Here is a 23,230-nt window from a genome sequence, read left to right as displayed (position 1 = left end):
ACAAAATTATCACTCTTTTCACAAAAAGAATACCCAACTGAATGCCACTATTTTTACCAGACATTTATGGTATATTTTACTGCGTGTTAATTCCAAAAGGGATTAATGTACAACAGGCATTTTTATCTAGATCCAAAATAGCCAATTCTAGTTATGGATCTGGCTCATATTTCCCATTCAGCCTAGTACCTAAAAGTATATTAATTTATTTAGCTCTATTATGCATTTGAGAAGGAAAATTCACTAATGCAGACCTGCCTTTCACATAAAACTGTATTAGATCCCTTTACATATGAGTCAATGAAGACGATGTCTAAGAGAAAAGGTATAAATGATAAAAGTAAAGAAATGTCAATGTAGGCTAGCATTTTCAAATCTCCTGAAAAGCATATGTTAATTTCACAAAAATAAGCCAAACAAATGATAACAAACAGAATCACTAAGAAATATTTAAAAATTGTTATGAAATAGGTCACTTTGGGTTTTCAGAGTAATTACAATAATTAAAGTTAGTAGGTTATAAATGTTTTAAAAATAAAGTAAGACTGCTTTTACAAATATTTGTTTCGCTACTTAAGTTCAGAAAAAAAAGTGACTTTCTTCCACTTAGTGATGCTGCAATGAGATTTTAGCTTCTGCTTTATTAGAATGGGCAACACTAGAACAAAATGAAGTTTATATCGAAGAATGATTCTTATAACATAAAACACATTTTGATGATGCAATTAGCTAAGTCATCTAATTCTAACCTTTTCTATCACTTGTTAGGGCTTGAAGAATATCTTACCTCTTCTGTAAATGGAATGCAATAGACTGTAGCATATAATTTTGCAGCATTCAGAAGGAAACTGAAGTGCCTTTTGAAATTAAAAAATAAAGTGTGAATGCACAGTTTCAAAGATGTTTACCAGAAACTATAGCCTTTAAAATGTTGAAGATAAGTAATTACAGAATTTTTGTTACAGGATTATTTTTTTTAAAGTTAGGCAATGAAATTCTCGTCTAGACCAAGGCATTGTAGAAGTTATAAAAGAGAAAACATCACGTTTATCCTCATAAGCACTAATATTCAGGTAGTGATCAAGACTACTTTGGGGAGAGAAGTGGCCAGAAGTAGAAAAATTATTGAAAGAAAATTCATTTTAATTCATAAGAAAATATTACAAACTTGGTTTTAAAGAGTGTACAATAAGTTCAAACTAAGCAAATGAGTTTGTTTAAAAACAAAAAAGGTAAGTTTTATAGAAGAAGCAATCAGGGCTTCCCTGGTGGCGCAGTGGTTAAGAATCCACCTGCCAGTGCAGGGGACATGGGTTCAAGCCCTGGTTCGGGAAGATACCACATGCCGCGGAGAAACTAAGCCCGGGTGCCACAACTACTGAGCCTGCGCTCTAGAGCCACAACCACTGAAGCCCGTGCGCCCAGAGCCCATGCTCTGCAACAAGAAAAGCCCCCGCAATGAGGAGCCCGCGCACCGCAACGAAGAGTAGCCCCCCGCTCGCCACAACTAGAGAAAGCCCAAGCGCAGCAACAAAGCCCCATTGCAGCCAAAGATAAATAAATAAATAAATATATTAAAAAAAAAGAAGCAGCAATCAGGATAAGGTGACTAAGAATAAGCACCAGAGGAAAAAACTAAGCACAGAATTATTTGTTGAAAGGACGGTTAACAAGCTAAGTGCTTAATTAAAATATATACATATAAGTATGTTTGTGTATAAAATGCATATCTAATATAGATAGGATATACAGGCATTTACTCAAAGATGAACTCATTTGAAAATTAACCTGAGATTATTTAGGGAGTTATTTAGTAGTGATCATTTTTCCCCATGTAACTAAAGTTTCTTATATACTGACTTCATTAAATAGGAAAACATCTGTCTTCATTTTACTTTTTTAATGAATAATGTCAAAGAGATGACACTTTGGTTGTACTTTAGAGAAGACAAAAATAATAAGATTATTTACCATGTAAAAAAGTAGATTCACCTATGTGTGGGGAGAAGTATTGTGGCTGGCTTTGTTGGCCAAAATGCTATGCTAACTCTTAGATTAACAGGGATGCAATAATTTAACATTAAAGAGCCTGCAGTTTTCACCCTCCAATGTAAACCTATACAGTTAAGAAGTTTACAATGAAGGATGTATATAAAACTGGATATATATACTTACAAAGGTTCATTTAGATCAAATTTTAATGGAGAGGGGGGTCTTTTTGGTGACTGCCAAAACAAACCTAACAAAATACAAAATACAAAATATTATTTTCAGTGTCAGCAGTCAGTAATAAATTGCATTAAACTTTCTTCTCAACACTGATATATACTTACTGCCATCTTTTAATCGTGTGTCCAGAGGGAAACAGTGAAGAAGCTGAAGAGCCTAAAGAAAAAATTGAATTAAAAAAAAATCACTACTTAATATTAACGGAAGTAAAAAAACCTCAAAAAACAACATACATAAAAAGATATATAGTGAAGTCTTCCAGTCACCATGTACTCAATCTGCCCATTCTCCTGTCACTGCCCCCCACCCCAACTTGGAATAACCTCTATTGCTATTTTTTATCAACACTTATATAGTCTTTTTTCTTTTTTTTGCATCTATGGCAAACATGAATATAGATTATTTTATCCCTTTTCACAAACGGTGGCATATTTTACATATCATTCTGCTCCTTTCAAAGAGCTAATCCTTAAAACAAGCAAAAAAAAACAGTAAAAACACATAGTATTTTATATTTTGAAATGATATGCTGCTTGAGATTTGCTTCAAAACCATCTAGGGGGAGGGTATATTAGGTGGGATTATAGATGAAATAAGATTTTCTATGAGCTGTTAATTGTTAAACCTGGGTGACAAATATATGAGGAATACATGGAGATTAATTATATGCTATTTTCTCTATTATTTCTGTGGTTGAATTTTTCCATGATAAAAAAAAGTTAAAAAACCCATAGAAGATAAGGACAAAAAAGGGTTCTGTAGATTTTGAAACATGAGGTCATTGATAGTCATGGTAAGAATAATTTCAATAGTCATGGGGAAAGAAGACACATTTACTGGATGAAGACATGGCAACAGTTAGTATAGACCACTTTTCCAAGAAGCAGAGCAAAAAAGGAAGTGAAAAACAGGAATAAGTATAATTTAAAGACTTTAAAAAGATGAGCTTACTTTATATTCCAATAGGTAAGAGCCTAAAGAGAGGGAGAGACTAAACAGAGTGCAGGACACATTCAAGCTTCTGTATGTAACTGGAGTAAGAATAACAGCTAATATTTCACTAAATATTTATGGGATGGACCAGGTTCTATGCTAAAGACTTTGCACGTATTAACTCATTTGATCCTCACCACTATGCTATGAGTCAGGCACCAATTTATTACTCCCATTTTACAATGAGGAAACAGACAAAATGTGATTATTAGATACATATGGGGAAGGCAAAATTCCAACAAAATTTCTGATGGAATCTCTATTCTCTCAGTCTCTTGCTTTACTCTGAACAACAAACTTCTTTATGATTACTGATTAAATGTACTCCTTCTTCTCTAGAAGGAACCCCTATTTTATTAAAACCCATTTTGTACACAGAAAGACAAGGATTAGTTAAATGTATAACTGACAAGCCAATGGGTGGAGTTTAAATGCATTCTTTAATCAGTAACATTCAGGGAGAAATTAGTTGTGTGCCCGTCACTTGTTCTCAGTTAACGTACTAATTTCTGAAAAGCTTCCTGAAAGAAAGAGTACACATTTTCAGGTCAATGAAATTAATTTCATAGTAATTAAATGAGCCAAGTTTAGACTTTTTCTTAATGTTTTATAATGTATACTTACCTTATGGTTAAAATATTTTTCAAACTTTAATCTTGCTAATTCTACACAGTGGGACCAATTTCTAGGTCTTCTGCTAAGTAACTTAATAACTTGAAAACAGCCCTCTAAACTTTGTCCAGTTTGTATCTTCTAGAATGAGAGGAAAAAAGAAAACAAAGCAAATACATGTCCAATTAATCACACAAACACACATGCACATATTCCCAGGAAATGTCAGCCAAAGTTTGAAGTGCCAGCTCATGTGTCTTATGATTTTATTATTTTCACCTCAAGCTCCCTGTCCCCGTCTTTCTACTTTCCCTCTTTCTTTTCTTTTCTGGAGGGGAAATGGGAAAAGACAGTATGTAAAATGTTAACTCTAAAGTTTCTTATCTCCCAAGTTATCCTCATGTCTTGCTAGTGGTAAGTTAGTACTATGTATGTACTTACTATACGAAGTGCTATGAATAATATTTTACACTAAAAAGCTGGCCTTTTTAGTGTAGGATTAAAGGAAAGTGAAAAAACAGCTTTGAAGTTGCCCTCACCATGAGACTAATAAATCTGAGACCATTCCTACTCCTGAAATTTTCACTAAAACTTACTTCAGTTTTTTCCAAAGAGCTTAACAATCTGTTTTATTATTTGTAGCTCTCTTATCATTTATCAAATCCTTATCAGGTTGAACCATATGAATTGCTGTTCTGTGAGTCAAACATGGTAAAATATTTGCAACTCCATATAGTTTGACCAAATTAAAAATGAAGGGTTATTTGTGACCTGCTAACTTCGAGATTCCTCATATACTTACTATATACAATATTAATGTATAATCTCTGTTTAAGGAGGTAAACTATTTATAGGCAACCTGAAAATAAGATTACACTGACATAAAGTGTTGGGGTTAGCAGATGCAAACTACTATATACAGAATGGATAAACGACAAGGTTCTACTGTATAAGACAAGGAACTAAATTCAAAATCCTGTGATAAACCATAATGGAAAATAATATGAAAAAGAATGTATATACATATAACTGAATCATTTTGCTGTACAGCAGAAATTACCACAACATTGGAAATCAACTACACAATTAAAAAAAAAAGTGTATTGTTTTTTACCTTTAAGACTTCTTCTGCAGATGGATAGGTTTGCCAAAATTTGTTAAACAACGAAGGCTTGTAGGAAAAGGAACTTTCAAACTATAAGGGAAAAGAGGAAAACACATTACAAATAAAAGTATGTTTATAAGTTGGAAATATCTGATGAATTGGGCAATTGGGATTGACATGTATACACTGATGTATAACATTGATGACTAATAAGAACCTGCTGTAGAAAAAAATAAATAAAATTCAAAAATTAAAAAAAAAAGTTGAATATATCATCTTTTCTACTTCAAAGAAAAATTTCTTAAAAAATATCTTTATTACCTTATCTCTTGCCCATTGTATAGTGTGTTCAATAGCAGCTGGAAAGGACTTTAGGGTACAAAATGGTATTTCTTCTTCTGGGGGATCCCGCTATTTTATAAAATATGACAACAGTTAAGAGAAGCAATGACAATTTTTTATGGAATGAATTTACTTGAGTGTTTTAAGACCATTAAAAAACAAAATTCAAAAATAAAACAAATCCAACATTTTTTATCTTCTTTCTCCTACACATTAAGAGGAAAAGTTTACTCTTTTGACACTTAACCCACGTGTTTACAGAAATGTAACAACAAACACAAATTCTATTGTCACTTATTATCTGTGCACTCCTTTGGTACCATGTAGTACTCATATAGCAGACTATCATATATAATTACCTTTTTTTGTTTTCTCCAAGTATCAAGGTGACATTTAACACTTTAAATATTCTGCATTTTGAAAAATAATTCAAGAATTCCCAATATAGTGCCCACATACCGTTTCTTTCTCCAGGCAGAAAAAATATTTGTAAGCAGGAATCATATGTTCTTGATGCTTGGTATAGTTTCTTGCAGAAATTGTGTATTAAATAAATGGCAAATGTCTATGTTGTGTCATATGAAAAAGTACCATTGAAGAAATCCATATTCTCTTAAAGGGTACATTTGGTACATTTAGTCTTATTGGCTTACCCAATCTAAAACAACTCACTTTGTCTCTTTTTACTTAGAGATTTTATTTTAGTGTGTTGATCTATAAAATACCACGGAATATTTTATAAACCAAAAAGGAAAGCCAGATGGAGTATTCAATTCTAGTTTTTCTGAGTATGAAGTTAGAGAATATACATATCGGAGAAGGGGAAGATGTGGTAGAATGAGAGAATCAAGGGAACTTTCGGAATTTTGTAACATCCCCTACTTTGAAAATCTTCTAGTATGATCCCAGCATATCATGATTTTCTCCACCTAATTTCCTTCAAATGAAACTTATCAATTTTGTCTATTATAGTGTTTTCACTACATAAACTTCTGATTGCATGAGAGTAAAGGGGAAAACAAATTTTATTAAAATTTAAAAAATTTTCTAAACCAAACATATCCATTAAATAAAGGGATATTTATGCTTGTAAAATAATATTCTTCTTTCAATTTTACAACTTGGGTTGACCTTTTTTAAAAAATTTTAAAAATTAATTAATTAATTTATTTTTTGCGGTACATGGGCCTCTCACTGTTGTGGTCTCTCCCATTGCGGAGCACAGGCTCTGGACGCGCAGGCTCAGCGGCCATGGCTCACGGGCCCAGCCGCTCTGCGGCACGTGGGATCTTCCCGGACCAGGGCAAGAACCCGTGTCCCCTGCATCGGCAGGCAGACTCTCAACCACTGCACCACCAGGGAAGCCCGACCTTTTTTTTTTTTTTAAAATCCCCAAGCCTACATTTCTTAGACCAGTGATTTTCAAAGTTGGCAGTATCGCAAAATCACTCGTGGCGGTTAAAAAAAAAAGTTACACCTATATCATTTGTATAAAATATACTGTTACAAATGGCTTGGTCCCTCATATGGAGAAACCGAGTCTTCAGTAAGATTTTGGGTGGGTCACCAGTTCAAAGGTTGCTAAAAACTAATCAAGCAGCTCTGAGAAACAAACAGTAAACACAAGAATAATATTCCAGAAAGACCGGAAACAAAATTTTGATGATTAAAAAAATAAGTTCAGCTACATTTAAAAAAATGTCTATACACATATGCACAGACATCATTGGCGGATCAAAAACAGAAGGGATTAGGAATGCTAAACCAAATTTGCTGACTAATGAAGAGAAATAAACTGTGAGATATAAAAATGATGAGATATAAAGAAGAGATATTTACTTTAAAAAAGTGGTTCACTTACATGACTATTATAGGATTCAGTTAAATGAGGTACAATAACTTCAGTGTGTCCCTTAGTGCCCATTGTTCCAGAATCTAAGAGGGGCCGTAGATTTGCTAAGCAACGGCTATGTGAAAAGAAAATAGGTAATAAACATAAAAGTGAGCAGTAACAATGTAAGCAGAGGACAACTTACCAATTTCTACTGACCATTTCATATGTTGATCACTTCTTGGATATAACACTTTAGGAAACAGATACATGACCACCAAACAACCCATTTATTATTACCATCCTCTTCCTCCCACAAACTTTGTTGCTCACTCTAGCAATTTTTGTCTCTACCTTCCATTCCCAAAGTTTGGTAGTTTTAGAACAAGACATATTACGTTTATCTTGTTCTAAAACTCCTACACAGAATGGATAAACAACAAGGTCCTAATGTGTAGCACAGGGAACTATATTCAATATCCTGTGATAAACCATAATGGAAAAGAATATAAAAAAAGAATGTCTCTATGTGTATAACTGAGTCACTGCTGTACAGCAGAGATTGCCACAACACTGTAAATCAACTATACTTCAATAAGAAAACAGAAAAAACAAACTCCTATCAAATTTTGGGCTTCAACTTTTTTTCCTCTGGGTTAACTCTTAATTAATGTGTTACCCTTTCTTTTCTTGTTTTCTATTTCTTCTTTGGTTTATTTTCCGACTATAAGTTCTACCTCACTATATCTTTTCAACATTTTCTTCATCCCAAACCTTCTTTCTCAATACTTATGATGCCTATATTCAACACACTTTATTTAATTTCTTAAAGTTTCTTTTTTGGCTTTCTCTGCACAAGTTTACAAACTTTCCACTGTACTCTCAACTGGTAAATTTTCCTGCTAATAAATCTGCTCTAGCACCCTAACAATAGAGAGTCATACAAAGATATAAGAAAGATTATGTAAGGTGTATACATCATAGTCATTTATTCATCTACTTATTTAACAAATATTTACTGAATGACACCATGTATTGGGCACTGAGGACAGAGTGATGGGAAAATAAATAATAACTGAATAAATGATTTAATGAGGAAACAAATATTAAATAAATGTGCATGTCAATAAAAAATAAGTGCTATGAAGGAAAAATGAGTGCTGTGAAAGATTATCTTAGGAGGATCTAATTTAGAATTCAGGGGTTAAAGAAAGTCTGTTTGAATAAAGACATTTAGGCTGAAACTGAAAGGATGAGAGAAAAAACTAAAGGAAGTGAAGAGTAAGTAGGCAGATTTGGGGTCAGGAGCTTTAGAACAAGATAAACATAATTTCCTGAGGTTGAAGGAGATCATGTACAAGTCCCTGAGGTGAAAAGTGTTAGATGCCCCCACTGTATAGAACTGAAAGAAAGAATGTGTGGCTAGAATAAGGGGAGCCAGGGAGAAATAGTAAATTTTAAGCTGGAGTGGTGGACAGGTGGCAGATACTCTATGAAAAACATTTAGGCCATTTTAAAGATTTTTAATTTTATCCTGTCTCTAATGGGAAATCATCAAAAGGCTTGGGTTCGAGAAGAACTATAATAGGAACATAAAGAATAATCAGAAACTTCAGTAACTTTTCAATAAATAGGTGTGAGAAATGAAGTGAAAACAAAAGAAAGACGATTTCTATGAACCTGAATTTCAAGAACATACCTGTCTACGTATCTCCTGGCTTCCACATTATCTAATGCTGTAATAATTATATCCTGCTTAGTATAGAACTCATCATTGTAAATCACCTCGGTGGCTGGACATACTTTGTTCAAGTGTGCATCTATCTTTAATTGAGGATTTATTTTCAGGGTTGCATCAGCAGCAGTATAACTTTTAGGTTTCTAAACAAATAACATATAAAAACAGAAGAAATAAATGGTAAACAGGAAAAATAGACCATGACTGAACTTAAAACATTTTTTATATGAAGAATAATGTAATGAGACCAGTTTTCATTTTTAATTTGTGGATATTACTGTGGTCATGCTGCATTTAGTAATGCACATTAGAATTAATAATTCATACATTATTAACAAAAATGTAAACTTCTATTTTACAGCTAAGTGCTCTGTAATTCTTAAAATATTAGTTAAAAGTCTAATTAAAAGTACATGTTTCCCTAGTAATGAGGTTTGAGTCAAGTAAGTGCCTAGAAAAAACATGAGAACACATTCAGTACAATATTAGAAATCCAAGTTCTATAGAATATGAACTCTCAGAGGTATGGTAACCTAATATCAATATTTTGGTACTAAAATGTTTAAAAAATTTTACCATTTCTGGATGGAAATAAAAAATTATTATATATGTTTCAGTTTTATAAAAAGAGTACCCTTTCTTTTCTTTCAGAGTTAGTGATCATTTTTAAATCACTGGTGTCCTTTCAGGTGCTATCATAGTTTATTTGGGAGGACTGGCTCTGACACTAAGTATCTATAGATCATTCAGCTTGAACGAATGCATCTAGTTTTAATGGTATCTGTCTCTTCTCATATTGTTAGACGGACATGTTTTTACTTCTCAGTGCTATTAGCATTCATACATACAAACTGTAAACTTTGTTAGAAGTGTAAAACAAACAGGCTTTAATAGTTCTTTTATAAGTAAAATGCACAAAGGTCTGTGAATGAATCTTATCACATAAATTTTAGTTCATGGGAGACCCTGTTACTTAGTTCTTTGTATTTGGATAGGTGAGGTCATTCGGTTAACTACGCCACTATATAACTATATAAAAGTATGCTTTAATTACCTTCCTGTTCATGACATTTCTTAGTTTACTAAGATTCTCAATGAGTTGTAGAACAATAAAGTGAAAAAAATTTCTAAAGAGCAAATTTGCTTGACTGACTAAATTGTTTCTTTTACTGACTTAAATATTTTGACCTCCATAAAAAAGACTGAAAATAAGCATTATTTTATAATAAAAAGGGATGTTAAATAATCAAACAAGATCAAAAGAGCAAAAAATTCTCAAACTTTACCTGTTTTGTAATAAAGGTTAATAAAAAAGACAGTGCCAAATTTGTCATCTATAAAAACTTCAAATTAGGGAAGCTGTTTTTATATCCTAAGATGTTTCTAAAATTACATAGATACATCTTGATTATAAAATGAAAAAAATACTGCCCATCATTCACAACTCAGATTTTAACACCCAAAATCAATGCAAAAACTAATTTTTATATTAAAAAATAATTACATATTTTCTCTATTGTCATTCCCATTATTTGATAATTTGAGAGATTCTAATAAAATAAAGAAGATACTATGCTTGTTAAAGCTCCATTTTCTATTTATAAAAAGGAAACTCTCTTCTTTTTTGTATAACATAATAGATGATTCAAATTTGAAACAGTATAACAACACACCTGTATGTGATGAGGACGAAATAGAAACTGTCTATTCAAGTTGGATTTTTCTATCAAGTCAGGATCTGTTACTGTAACCTAATACCAAGGAAAAAAATGGCTGAAATTACATAAGAGATAAATTTAAATCTACTTTGTTTTTCTCTAAATGACTAAAACAACTCCCACAAGTTATTCTAAATTAATTTGGCTGGTAAAAGTTATAATACAAATACTCCAAAACTGGTTACCAATACTACTGTTTTTATACTTATATTTAATGATAATGTTTAGCATACGAACACGTCAAACAAAACAGCTGAAACCAACTGCAACTCCTACTCAAAACTTGTTTTTAACTATTCATAACAAAATAAAGGTTTAACATCACTATCACATTTTAGAACCGTAATGGATTAGCCATAGAGGAGTTAGCTCTTCTTTCTACACATATTTATTCTCAATCTCAATTGATTGGGAAAGAAAGCCTGCATGTTTCAGTTTGAAAGCTCTTGCTAAAGCAGAGGTCTACAAACTACAGTGCAGGCAGGCTGCCTGTTTTTGTAAATAAATTTTACTGAACACTGTCACGCCACTTTATGGCTGTTTTCATACTGCAATGGCAGAGCTCAGCAGCTGTGACAGAGCCTTAAGATTCACAAGCCTAGAACAGTTACAATCTGGTTAAGAAAAAGTTTGCAGACCCCCATTCTAAAGGATGAAAGATTAAACAGATCCAAGATAATCTAAAAAGTACTCATAATGCATTTGCCACTTAAGCTAGTATTTGTAAAAGATTTCACTAGAAGCAGTATTCTCAGAGTGTGTTCCAGCTGTTACATGTTGATTTGTATTCCCAAACACATTCACTTTCTTTTAGCTGGCATTTCAGATATATATATACACATATCTATCTATCTATCTATCTATATATATATATATAGATATGTGTATATATATATATATATTTTTTGTTTGTTTTGTTTTCAACAGTTCTTTTTAATTACGTGTTAGAGGGTATCTCTTTGAAATGGGGGGAAAAAAAAGCACAGAAAATGTCCTTTAAGAAAAAGCTTAATCAATGTATACTTATTGTGATTACTGATTAAAAAGCTTTTTCTTCTACCTCCCCCAACCCTACTTTTTATCCACTTTTTTTTGTTTGTTCTTCTACTGGATTGATCAAGTATTCTTGATTCTAATCCTCCCTCAACGCCCCTGTCAACCCCTCACTGAACTGATTTGGAAGTTAAATCTCTATTTTTATGTGGTGATATTCAAAATTTTAACATGTACATGTGACTTAAGATCTAAAATTAAAATCTCCATCTTCCTCCTGAACAACTGGAGGATATTTGAACTCTCCCTTCTGTTTTCCATATCAATGAATATTTTACTTATTCTTAACCAGCCCACCCCCAAACTGGTCAATATTTTAGGTTATTAAAGGTTTTAAAAATTAATGCTTATTTAAATCTAAGAATGTTGATAAATGCCTCTACTTACCCTTGCTTCACACATTGCCTGTATTAATCCATAGTTCTTTCAGTGAGAATAAGCAGTAATCTTTCATCATTTTACTAGTCAATTATCTTTTTTTTTTTTTCTCTTAACAGATAATTTAGCTGGGTATAGAAATCTAGGTTGATAATCCCTTGCACTATAAAGATATGCTTCTCTATCTTCAGGTGTGCATTTATTGCTGATGAGAAGTCTACTAAGTAATCTCTCTTTTTATCTTTTCTTTTGATTTGTTTGGTATTCGTTTACCTTTTCAATCTGAACACACTTGTCTCTTCAACTCTGGAAACTTGTCATTATCCTTGGTATATATTACTTCTTCTCCCTTATCTTTACTCTCTCTGGAAATTCTACTACACTTATGTTGGACCATGCAAATGTATCCTCTTTCATTTTAAAAAAAAGAATCTTTCTATACTATATTTTGGGTATTTATCTTCTTTTCATCAATTCTCACTTCAGCTATATTGGAATTTTAAGTTCACTGATTATACAAAAATTCTTCCTTGGCTTTTTGTGAAAATTCCAGTGCCTTTCATGTTTCCATTCCTCTTTCTATGTCTTTGGTCATTTTTAACTTTACAGTTTGTTCTATTATCTGTAGCACTCCTATTATCTATAGTTCTTAGAGAGTTAATTCTTCTATTTTCATTGGCTGATTCTTCCAGGTGGTACCTTTTTCTAGTAGACTGTCATTTTTCATTGTGAATTGTCTTGAATGGATGTTGATTTCTCTGCATAGTCCTATGTACTCTCAGTGTGTAAGTACCACCATGATGTGGTTTTGCATTTGTTTTAATCAGAGGTTTCAATGGCCCTAAATTTGTTATATTCATTTCTCTTCTTGAAGTTTTTATATGGTATAATTTTGGACCCCATACACCAGTGTGGTGCAGCTCTGAGTTATGATTTCTTACAAATGACTTTCTTTCTAGTTAATGTATTGGACATATATTTAAGACAGAAACACTTATGAGTCACCACAGCTTTTAGCTCGGGAATTAATTTCCCTCTTGGTTCCTGGAACCTGGGGCTTTCTCTTTCCTTCCTTCTAGTTAGTTTGGCTACATATGTAAACACTTTAAAAAAGAATAATTTATACAGCAAGACTATGCATTTGCAGTAGGCTAGAAATCTGTCCACATTAACTTACCTTGTTTTGGTACCTGAAGTAAGTAGGTTTATTTACTATAGTTCTTTTCCTGACTTTTATATGCTGATATGTATTATGAAGTTCCAAGGAGTAAAGTAGGTGATATCCAAACTTGTGTAACCAAGGATTTTTTTTTTAAGAAATACTTTAAAAACTACCAGAACTAATAGTCATTTGTGGAACACAATTTAGGAAATGCTGAGCAGGAATAATATAACTGTAGGACATCTGCCTGTAACTGTGAGAGTAAGTTTAATAAACTATAAAATGTGAACTATTAAATAAATTTTAGTCATTTAATTACTATTAGTCACCATGATAAATCTATGACGTCACCACTGTAGTGTACATCTTAAAGGCAAACAGCATCAATGAAATACATTTTTATTTAAATATATGACATGGCTTTCCAGTTAACTGACATTTATCATCTTAAGAATTTATACTGTATACCAAAGTTTACACTACTCACTCTTCGATACTCACCAATTGAAACAATATCTGAGTACTCTGCAACTTTCTAATGTTAGCTTCTCCCATCTTAAATATTTATTTAATAACAAGTAGTATCTAATAGAAATAACAGTATTAATGTGCTTTATTGTTTCAAAAGCCCTTTCACATTTGATCTTCATAATTACATTATGAGGCAGGTAGTACAGTTTCACAATACTAAAGAAAGAAACTGAGGAGCAGAGAACTCAAGTTATTTGTCACAAGGTCACATAAATTTTGAAAAATGGTCAGGGTATATTTAGAATCTTCCAATTTCTAGCCTAGTGGCCCTATCCTCAAAAACCAATACTTCAGATCCATGCAGTCAAATATGATTCAAAACTGGGCAGCAAAAGAAATATAAACTTTTAACTCTCAAGGATTTATATCTTACCATTCCCTTCTCTTTGCCTGTGCCAACACCTAGCAAAGCAAAATTTTTTAACATTTCACAGCCTATGGCTCCACATCCTACCTATGGAGAAGAAAAATAAAAGGTATCAGATTAAATAAAATTAAAACATCTACTTACTAAAGAGCAATTTCATCTTAAGTTTCTTCAAATGCTGTTACAATAAATACATACTTTTAAAAATAATTTGAACTTTTAAAGTAACTTAAAAATCATTTTACTTTAAAATATTTAATGGTTCATGATATCATTATAAGTGTCTCAATTAAAAAAATGTATAAATCATAAAAGGAAAAGCATAATATTTATAATTCCTTTAAAAAGAAGACATTTTAATATTCCACACAAAAGCCAAAGTTTGAACTCAGTTTTTATATAAGATGGAAACAAACAGCATGAAACAGTACAACACTACAATTAAAAAGATTACTTGTTTATAGATAATTTTCTAAACTCATTTGATGAATATAACTATTCTAAGACTTTTAAGTAAAAACTAATAAGAGATTCTACATGCAGGTAAAAGCTCAGGAATACTGCTGATTTTCAAAATATTATTTAAAAAATGAATAATAAAAATCAGTAGTACTTTTAGGACTGATTATAATAATTAAAAAAATAAGTGGCAGGAGAAGTCGTCTTATGCTATTGGGGAGAGCTTCCCTGTCAATGCACTAAGACATTAAAGAAAGACAGATCCACCTACATATTCCTACATTTGGTTAGAAAAAACAAAACAAACCCAAACCCCACAATTTTTAATGTATTTCTAGAAAATCATTTAATGTTCAAAACTATTATACTCGTATTTTAACTTTACATGTACTAATTCTCTAGACGATGGGTTGGCAAACATCTTCTATAAAGGGCCAGACAGTGAATGTTTTCATCTTTGTAAGCGATACGGTCTTTTTCACAACTACTCAGCTCCACTATTATAGTATGAAAGAAGCCATAGACAATATTTGAATAAATGGGCTTGGCTGTGTTCTCGTGAAACTTTATTTATAAAAACAGGCAGCAGGATGGATTTGGCCTGCAGGTACAGTTTACAAATTCCTGTTTTAAACATTTCCTGAATGTCTACTATGTTAGAAACTGTACTCAAATTTCATTTAATAAATTAACTTGATATACAAGAGCAGTTTGACTGTACTATTTATTCTCATTATTATTCCTACTTACTAAAAAGATATTCAAATTTTGTAGCTTCCGACACAAAGTGTCTCCAATGCAGGCTCGTAAGGCATCATATCTATCTCCTCTGTAAAAAACAATATAAACCAAGAAAATAGAATGGCATAAAAAAACATTATTAAGATTAGTTTCATTGCTGCTAGTACCAATTTAATGAGTTTCTTCCAAACTAATAGATACATTATCTTATTTGAAAGAGAAGAAACTTCATAAAGAAATCAGTTGTTTCTTTTTTCCATTTGACTTAATATTCTAAGTCCAAATGACTTAAGTGAAGGTCACTTTAGTTTATCCGGAAAAAAATTTTTAAGGCAGGGATTTTTAATAAAGGTTTGTAGAGAAGACTATGGTTGGGCTTTGAAGTTGTTAACCCACTTAAATTGAAGGCAGAACTTTGGGTTATGTGTATTTCTGGGAGAATGAATTCATAAGCTTTTATCAGATTCCCAAAGAGATATGTGACCCAAAAGGTAAAGAATGACTGATATAAATAAAAGCTGCAGGTAGCAATTGTTTTCATCTAAAATCAGAATGATGTTTTGAAACCTAACCATTCTCATGATATAAATTTAACACTTTATATTCATTATTTATAAGGTGGTAAAGAGATACTGCATTATTATGACACAATCTCTAAGTAGAGAAGAAATGACTGCAGAAGTGAGCTAAGGAGAAAAGACATCTAAAACAAATGCATGTTTACACAAACTCTTTTAATCTAGTTGCTCCTTATAAACATACAACTAAGAAAAAAGCAACAAAAAGGTCAGTATTACCGTGGGAGAAATTCTTCACGTTCAGGTTTGCCTAGGGATTCGACAATATCTGCTGCTTCAATATATAACTTAAAGTAGAAGATAAAAACATAACTTACTATGTAGAAAGCTAAATTGCTAGAAAAATTATCTTCTGTAGTTATTTAATGATCATTAAAGAAAACAATGATAAACATGCTGCTTCAGAGTAAAATAATGGATTAAAAAATATAATTGTTTCTTATGCAATAAACATTCCTTACATTCTTTCAATTGAAACAATGGTTAAATCTGGAGGAACTGTAAAAAGATATAATTTGATTCATGTCATTTAGCCATCTTACAGATGATATATTCTATTATTAACAAACAAAAGGAAATTTCACCTCCAAATCTATTTTTTATAACTACATAAAAACTTCTGGAAGCTCATTCAATTTCAGCTACATTTGAATAATTTGTTTACTTTTGATAGGAAAGTACCTAGTCCATATTTAATTTCCAACTTGGAAACTATGTCATCTGTAATTATTACATACACTACAGAGGAAATGGTCTAGGAAGCCACAATTTCAGCATTTAAAATAATATCAAACAGAATTAGTTCAGGTGAATGAAAAAAACCCCTGAGTCTCATTCTCATTTTCATTTTAAGTAACTTATATGGCTAAAAAACGTGAACATGACCATGAACATGAATAAATGGTTATTTATTTAATTATAACATAGAATCTATATTAATAACATAATTTATATTCCCCATGCTGCTAATAGTTATATCTAAACCAGACTTTTACAATTGAACTTGTACACTGTGTTAAAATAAACCAAATAATCCAGCAGCAAAATAACATTAATAGCATCGATAATAAATTTACAAATTTTAATTATTAAAGCTAAATTTAAACTTTTTAAAACATAATAAACAAGATCAATGTTATATTCAAATGTTTAAAATTAAAAAAAAAATAAAGGGCCTGAAGAGTATCCTTTGATACACTTTGCCAATTATTCCTTCTGGTAATAGAAACCAGGGTTTTTCCATCTTGTGATGTTTTTACCCTATATAGTTATCAAACTTTTACCATTCCTATGCTTTCTACCTTTAGAAGTTTATACATAGAAACTAGGGAATCTGAAGATTCATGATGCCAAAAGACTCCATGGAACAGTTCAGGAGTCCTGAAAGCATGTGACTGCTAAACTAACAGTAGTGGAAACTAAATATAAGGATAAGAAAATTCCGTATATATAAGGAATATAAGAGTGATAATTCCTTCACTCTCACAAATGAGGGAAATACATCCTAGAATGCAACTCTGGGTTACATGCCAATAGCCTCAACAAATGATCTTGTCCGTTTCCATTACAGAATTAAGTTTTGGTGGCACATCACATCTGACTCATGCATCAAAAAATATTTTAAGGTTGCTTTTATAATATATTAATTAATACTATGTTATAATTCATAACAGACATTCATTATATGGGTGAATAATTCAACCTTAAGTACAAAAAAAATATTAAAATAGAGAACTAACCCACTGGCATAAAGGAGAAAACTTTCCTGTCACAGCTTTCAATACTTCTTGGCTGGCAACACCTCCTACTGCTGCAGCAAGTGGGGGTAAAAAGCCTTGGGCAGTCCAAGAGAGCCAACGCACAATGTCATAATTTACTTCAGGCTGAAACACAAGCCACGAAAGACAATAATATTAACAGTATTCACATGGTATACTCAAAATTTCAATAAATAATTATACCTTAACTTCTAAAAGAGCTACTCAATTTCCCTAATAGTTTTTAAGTCCTAAAAAAAAGTCCCAATCTCATAATAAAAGATCCAATTCCATGTCAGTTACCTTAAGCGGTATATTTCATTACCAGTACCTGCCCAATTTTGCTTTCTGACTCTTTATGTGACACTAGGGAACAATTTAGAATTAACTGGATTATCTACTGTGATGTCGGACAAACAACCAGAATTTTAAAAAACATGTTTTAATGAAAACCATGGAAAAACCTTGCACCTACATAAATGAAAAAAAAAAATGACCCATAAAAAATGATGAGCTATCATTTGTGCTTGAAGTGGCAAATAAAAAGTAAAACTGTAAAAAATGAGGCAATACATTGTTAGAAAAGGCAGTTTAGGAAAAAAATTGAGAGTAATGGCACTTTTGCATACAAATCTAAGAGCCAATCACCACAAAGTTCTCATTATCATACTTAAACTGAAATGATGTTTCTCAAAATAAAATTTATTAGTATTTTTAAGAAAAAAATGGAGAACTGGATTTTGGAGCCATTATTTTAGCACAATTTCTTATTTGTCACAAAGATCTCTTCATGAGCTCTGGCTTCTCTTTCTCTTCCTATTCTTTCAACATCAGTAACTAGAATCTTAACCTAGGATTCAAGTAGGGCTCAATTAATCTCTTGAAATTCTATGTAAAATGTACATTTAGGGGAAGAAGAAAGGCTTTTATTACATTATCAAAGATATCTATGATACAAAAAGAAGTTACTATTTACTCACATTCCACCCACTCCATTTCAATTTTCTATATCTCACTATTTTACAACTATTTAGCACTAAATTCAACTCAGATTACAATTTCATTTAAGATGTGGCATTTCTGAATGCAGAGATATTGGTGGTACTGATAATATTAAAAACAATGACAAGAATGCTAATAGAAGCAGGTAATTTGATTGAGCATCTATTTTGAGTTGTATATTATTAGTCCACATGTAATCTTCAAAATAATCCTAGGAAATATAATTTCTATCATACAAATTAGAAAACTGAGACTTTGAAAGATTAAGTAATTTACTTAAGATTTTACTGCTAGTAAGTGGTCAAACCAGGATCTGAACCCAAAAAGTCCAACTCTCTAGCTCTATTCTTACCATTAGGTTACACTATCTTTCAAGATTTTATATTTTTTAATAAACAAACATCCAAATCTGGGGAGTTTTTCATCACCCTAGGATAATGACTAAGGCCTATATCTGAATTTCTGCACACAGTCTCCAAAAGATGATACATATCCACAAGAAGAGAAATAAACCAGTGGCAGGGCTTCAGTATTACTAAGAAACAGAAAATATGAACTTCAAATTGCCTGTAAATAGAAAAACAAACACCAAACCCCAAATGAACTATTTCTGGACTTCATATTGCTGCAAGCCTGAACAGAGAGCAGGAAGCGTGTAACCACAGAAAAGAGAATGAAAGGCCTAATGTGACAAAGCACAGTCAAAATCATCCTGAGAAAACAGAAGGCCCATACTAAGTGCAAAAAATACTGAACATGTATGAAGTCTGGCAGATCTCAGCAGTGGCTATGGTGAAAGAACTTCCCTGGGGAGAATGATGTAAATAGAAAGGGGGAGATATCCCTTGACAGAGAAGGCTAAAAAAGGAAGTAAGAGAGGAAGTTAAGTAGGATTTGGCAGAAAGCAAAGAGATCCACAAGATATATCAACACGTATCCACCAAAAAAATTTTTTTAGTTAAAAAAAAAATCACCTATTAAAGAAACTCCTTTTCAGGAAGAGAAGAGGAAGAGGGGCTCTAGAAATAGAAATCTGAAAAAGCACCAAAAACCCTTACCCTGTCCAAAAGCATATACAGAAAAATCAGTTTACCAAACAAAGCAGATGTAAAAAGGAGACAGAAAATTAGAATCAAAACATTTCAGTACTGAAAATTTCTCCCCCAAACTAATTACAAGGCAGAGTAAATTTGACTGAGTTAATTATATATCAACAAACACTTGGAGATGTGGAAAACCCCACCTTGAATCAGAAATTTAATAACTAAGAACCCCAATGATCCATTCCACCTTCCCCAAAGGGGAAAAATAAATAAATAAAAGAAAATATGAATCTATGAATCAAAATGGGCTCATGGTATACCTGGAAAAATTGACTGAATGATCAACCTTGAGTTATAACTTGGTAAAACTATTAGATTTCACAGATGACAAATTACACAGAAGAAAAAAATATACAGGGCCCCAAGGCAAAAAGACCAGATTATTTATAAAAAGTAAGAAAAGTAAGCCGACATCATATTTCTCAACTACAAGATACAAAGCAAGATATCAAGGAAGAAAGTTAACAGCCTTGAATTTTACTTTCAGCCAGGCTCCTTTCAAGAATAAAGGTTACAGAAAAATTTGAAATGTGTTAAGAACTCAGGGAATACGGTTAATTCTAAGCTCCTTCTGAGAAATGCACCAGTGACTAAACCTGATTTCAAGTCTTACTATAAAGCTACAGTAATCAAAATAGGATGGTACTAGCAAAAGGATAGAAACAACCAATGGAAGATAATATTGGGTTCAGAAAGAGTCCTACACATATGTGGTCAATAAATTTCTGACAAAGATGCCAAAAAAACTGAATAAAGAAAAAACTGTCTTTTCAATATATGGGCTAGAATTACTGGATATTCATACACAAAAAAATGAACCTTGATCTATGCCTGGCAAGATAGAAAAAAACAAATTAATAAAAGTACAGGACTTCCCTGGTGGCGCAGTGGTTGAGAGTCCGCCTGCTGATGCAGGGGACACGGGTTCGTGCCCCGGTGCGGGAGGATGCCACATGCCGCGGGGCGGCTGGGCCCATGAGCCATGGCCGCTGAGCCTGTGCGTCCGGAGCCTGTGCTCCGCAACGGGAGAGGCCACAGTGGTGAGAGGCCCGCGTACAGCAAAAAAAAAAAAAAAAAGTACAAAACTGTACACAGTGAGTTCAAAATGTATAGTCATGTACACAAACTATACTTTGTATGATATAGAAAAATAAACTCACAAAACAATAAACCTTCTAGAAGAAAATACAGGGGAAAAGCTTTATGATTTTGAGTTAAAAAAGGGCACACACCATAAAAAAGAAAAACTGATAAACTGAACTTCAGCAAAATTAAAAACCTGTGCTCCTCAAAAGACACTGTATTGATAGTAAAATGAAAATACAACCCACAGACTGGAAGAAAATATCTGTAACATGTGTGTCTGATAAAGGACTAATTTCCAGATTATATAAAGAATGCTCTCAATTAATAAGAAGAAAACAACCTAATTAAAAATCAGGCAAAGATTTGCAAAACTGAAGTAGAAGAATGTCAAGTAACTTGCTTACTGTCACAGAGTCAATAAGTAGCAATACTGGAATTTGCAGGATAAGAGAACAGTAATATATAGAAGATTTATATGTTACATAATTTTTGATGGCCATAACTTTGAATATTCACCTGCTCTTCCAAGGTTTCACTTATAGATGTTGCTAGTTTCAACAGCTCTTCTGAATCTTGTTGGCATCTAGGATTCAAAATAAAACACCCCAATTTCAATGTTCTCAGTTGCTATAAAAAGTAGGTCATATTCAAAACTGAAATTTAAGAAATATGTTGAAAACCTGTGGATTACAAAGTGCTTACTGATTTTAAGGTAACTGGTTTATAAATACATTACTTCAAAATTACATCAAAATCATGCTCACCTAAGAACAGTATATAATGTTTAGTTTTAAATATACATGGCAAAAACTTTTTGCAACAATACCAGGAGGTAAAAAATTCTATAGTGGATTCATAATTTAATAATTCTCAGATTTTTTATTTTAAAAAGTTATAGCTTTTGAGGACTTCAAAATAGGAAAATTCTTATTTAGTATAACTCCATTTTTATAAATTGATCTCTCCACTCCTACCAGAAAAAAGACCAGGTCAGAAGTGTTTATACAGTTTGGTGTATCTAGTGGTATTACAATTAAAAAAAAAGTTATTTCAAACAAAGAACATTACCCAGTATTTGGCTTGCGACTATAGTTCTCCTGAAACTGGTCCAAGGCAAGCATGGCTGAGTGAATCTCTAAAGGTGCCTATTTAGAACATTAAAAATTGGTCAATATTTATTGAGTGTGTAATATGTGTCAGGCACTGTGCTAATGCTTTTAAGACATTATTTAATTTAATCATTATAACAAATGTATTAGCTTATTACTATTATTATCTTTATATAACAGATAAGGAAGCTGAGACTTGACTTCAAGGTCATAAAGATATATTTAAACAAAGATCTAAGGTTTTTTTCCCTCTCCCGTTGCGGAGCACAGGCTCCGGACACGCAGGCTCAGCGGCCATGGCTCACGGGCCCAGCTGCTCCGCGGCATGTGGGATCTTCCCGGACCGGGGCACGAACCCGCATCCCCTGCATCGGCAGGTGGACTCTCAACCACTGCGCCACCAGGGAAGCCCAAGATCTAAGTTTTAAGCCCAGGCTCTATGACTAGTTTTTATTAGGTTATCCATATGAAACAAAGTATTACCAACTGAACAAAGGAAACAAAATGTCTGTACAAGAGCACCGAATTCTTTTTCTTTATTAACATTTACAAATTTGGGAACTGTTAATATCGAATATAATTCTTTACTTATCATAAATACATTCACTGCTACAAAACTGATCCAGTGATTTAAAAAAAACAGAATAAATGCTTCCAAAGTTTTTATGGAAGAACTATGTATTATATAAAACTCTACATGGTTCAGAAAATTTTTAATATGATCACCTTTGCATAAATTAATGAAACCACCTTTATACTATCAAACCTGGTATATCATTATAAAAGTAAACCTTTTTCCTATTATTTTAACATTTCCATTATATAAATTCCTATTTTTAATCCTTTGGCATCAGCTCTAGATACATGAATACAACTTTTATTTTTAAAAAATCTGACAGTCTGACAGAAATCTTCATAATCCCTTACCAATCCCCACCCGCCTTTCTCAAACCTGCAAAGCATTTATTTACCTCAGGTTTGCTAAAATCCGCAATAAGGCACTTTGGATGTTTTATCTGCTTCTCTAATGGTTCCTAACAGAAAAAAACAAAAACAACAGAAAAAAATCCACTATTACTTCGGAGCAAGCACATGACTACTTGACAAACTACACAGAGCACTAAAAGAAATGGCTCCCTCCCAAAAGTCTGAAATAAATAAGGTTGGGCTAATATGTTTTAACTGAAATATAAAACAGCTACCATTCACTGGTTACCCCTTTTCGTATTATCACACTTTATTTTTTTAATGTTACATGCAACTAGATAACCTGCTCCAAATAGTAAATTTGGGAAGAATTGGTACAAACATTTGTAATACTTGAAAAAATCTATAA

General features: G+C 32.3%; 1 protein-coding gene across 2 annotated transcripts in view; it reads right to left on the bottom strand.

The window, feature by feature from the left end:
* The window catches only part of UBA6 (ubiquitin like modifier activating enzyme 6), an 80,005-nt gene that overhangs the window by 12,482 nt on the left and 44,293 nt on the right, over window positions 1–23,230 (bottom strand). For both annotated transcript variants that reach the window (XM_033425560.2, XM_004268349.4), the window contains exons 11-26: window positions 22,866–22,928; window positions 21,854–21,930; window positions 21,302–21,368; window positions 17,577–17,720; window positions 16,057–16,124; window positions 15,269–15,347; window positions 14,066–14,146; window positions 10,524–10,601; window positions 8,812–8,993; window positions 7,143–7,248; window positions 5,261–5,350; window positions 4,949–5,029; window positions 3,847–3,975; window positions 2,334–2,385; window positions 2,176–2,239; window positions 788–857 (exon numbers count right to left, since the gene is read on the bottom strand). In XM_033425560.2, the coding sequence (XP_033281451.1) occupies window positions 788–857; window positions 2,176–2,239; window positions 2,334–2,385; window positions 3,847–3,975; window positions 4,949–5,029; window positions 5,261–5,350; window positions 7,143–7,248; window positions 8,812–8,993; window positions 10,524–10,601; window positions 14,066–14,146; window positions 15,269–15,347; window positions 16,057–16,124; window positions 17,577–17,720; window positions 21,302–21,368; window positions 21,854–21,930; window positions 22,866–22,928 (1,431 nt within the window). The remainder of the gene's footprint in view (window positions 1–787; window positions 858–2,175; window positions 2,240–2,333; window positions 2,386–3,846; window positions 3,976–4,948; window positions 5,030–5,260; window positions 5,351–7,142; window positions 7,249–8,811; window positions 8,994–10,523; window positions 10,602–14,065; window positions 14,147–15,268; window positions 15,348–16,056; window positions 16,125–17,576; window positions 17,721–21,301; window positions 21,369–21,853; window positions 21,931–22,865; window positions 22,929–23,230) is intronic.

Source organism: Orcinus orca, chromosome 4 (assembly GCF_937001465.1).
Source record: "Orcinus orca chromosome 4, mOrcOrc1.1, whole genome shotgun sequence".
Taxonomy (NCBI): domain Eukaryota; kingdom Metazoa; phylum Chordata; class Mammalia; order Artiodactyla; family Delphinidae; genus Orcinus; species Orcinus orca.
The sequence above is the reverse complement of the archived record's forward strand: the minus strand, read 5'-3'. Positions and strand labels throughout refer to the sequence as shown.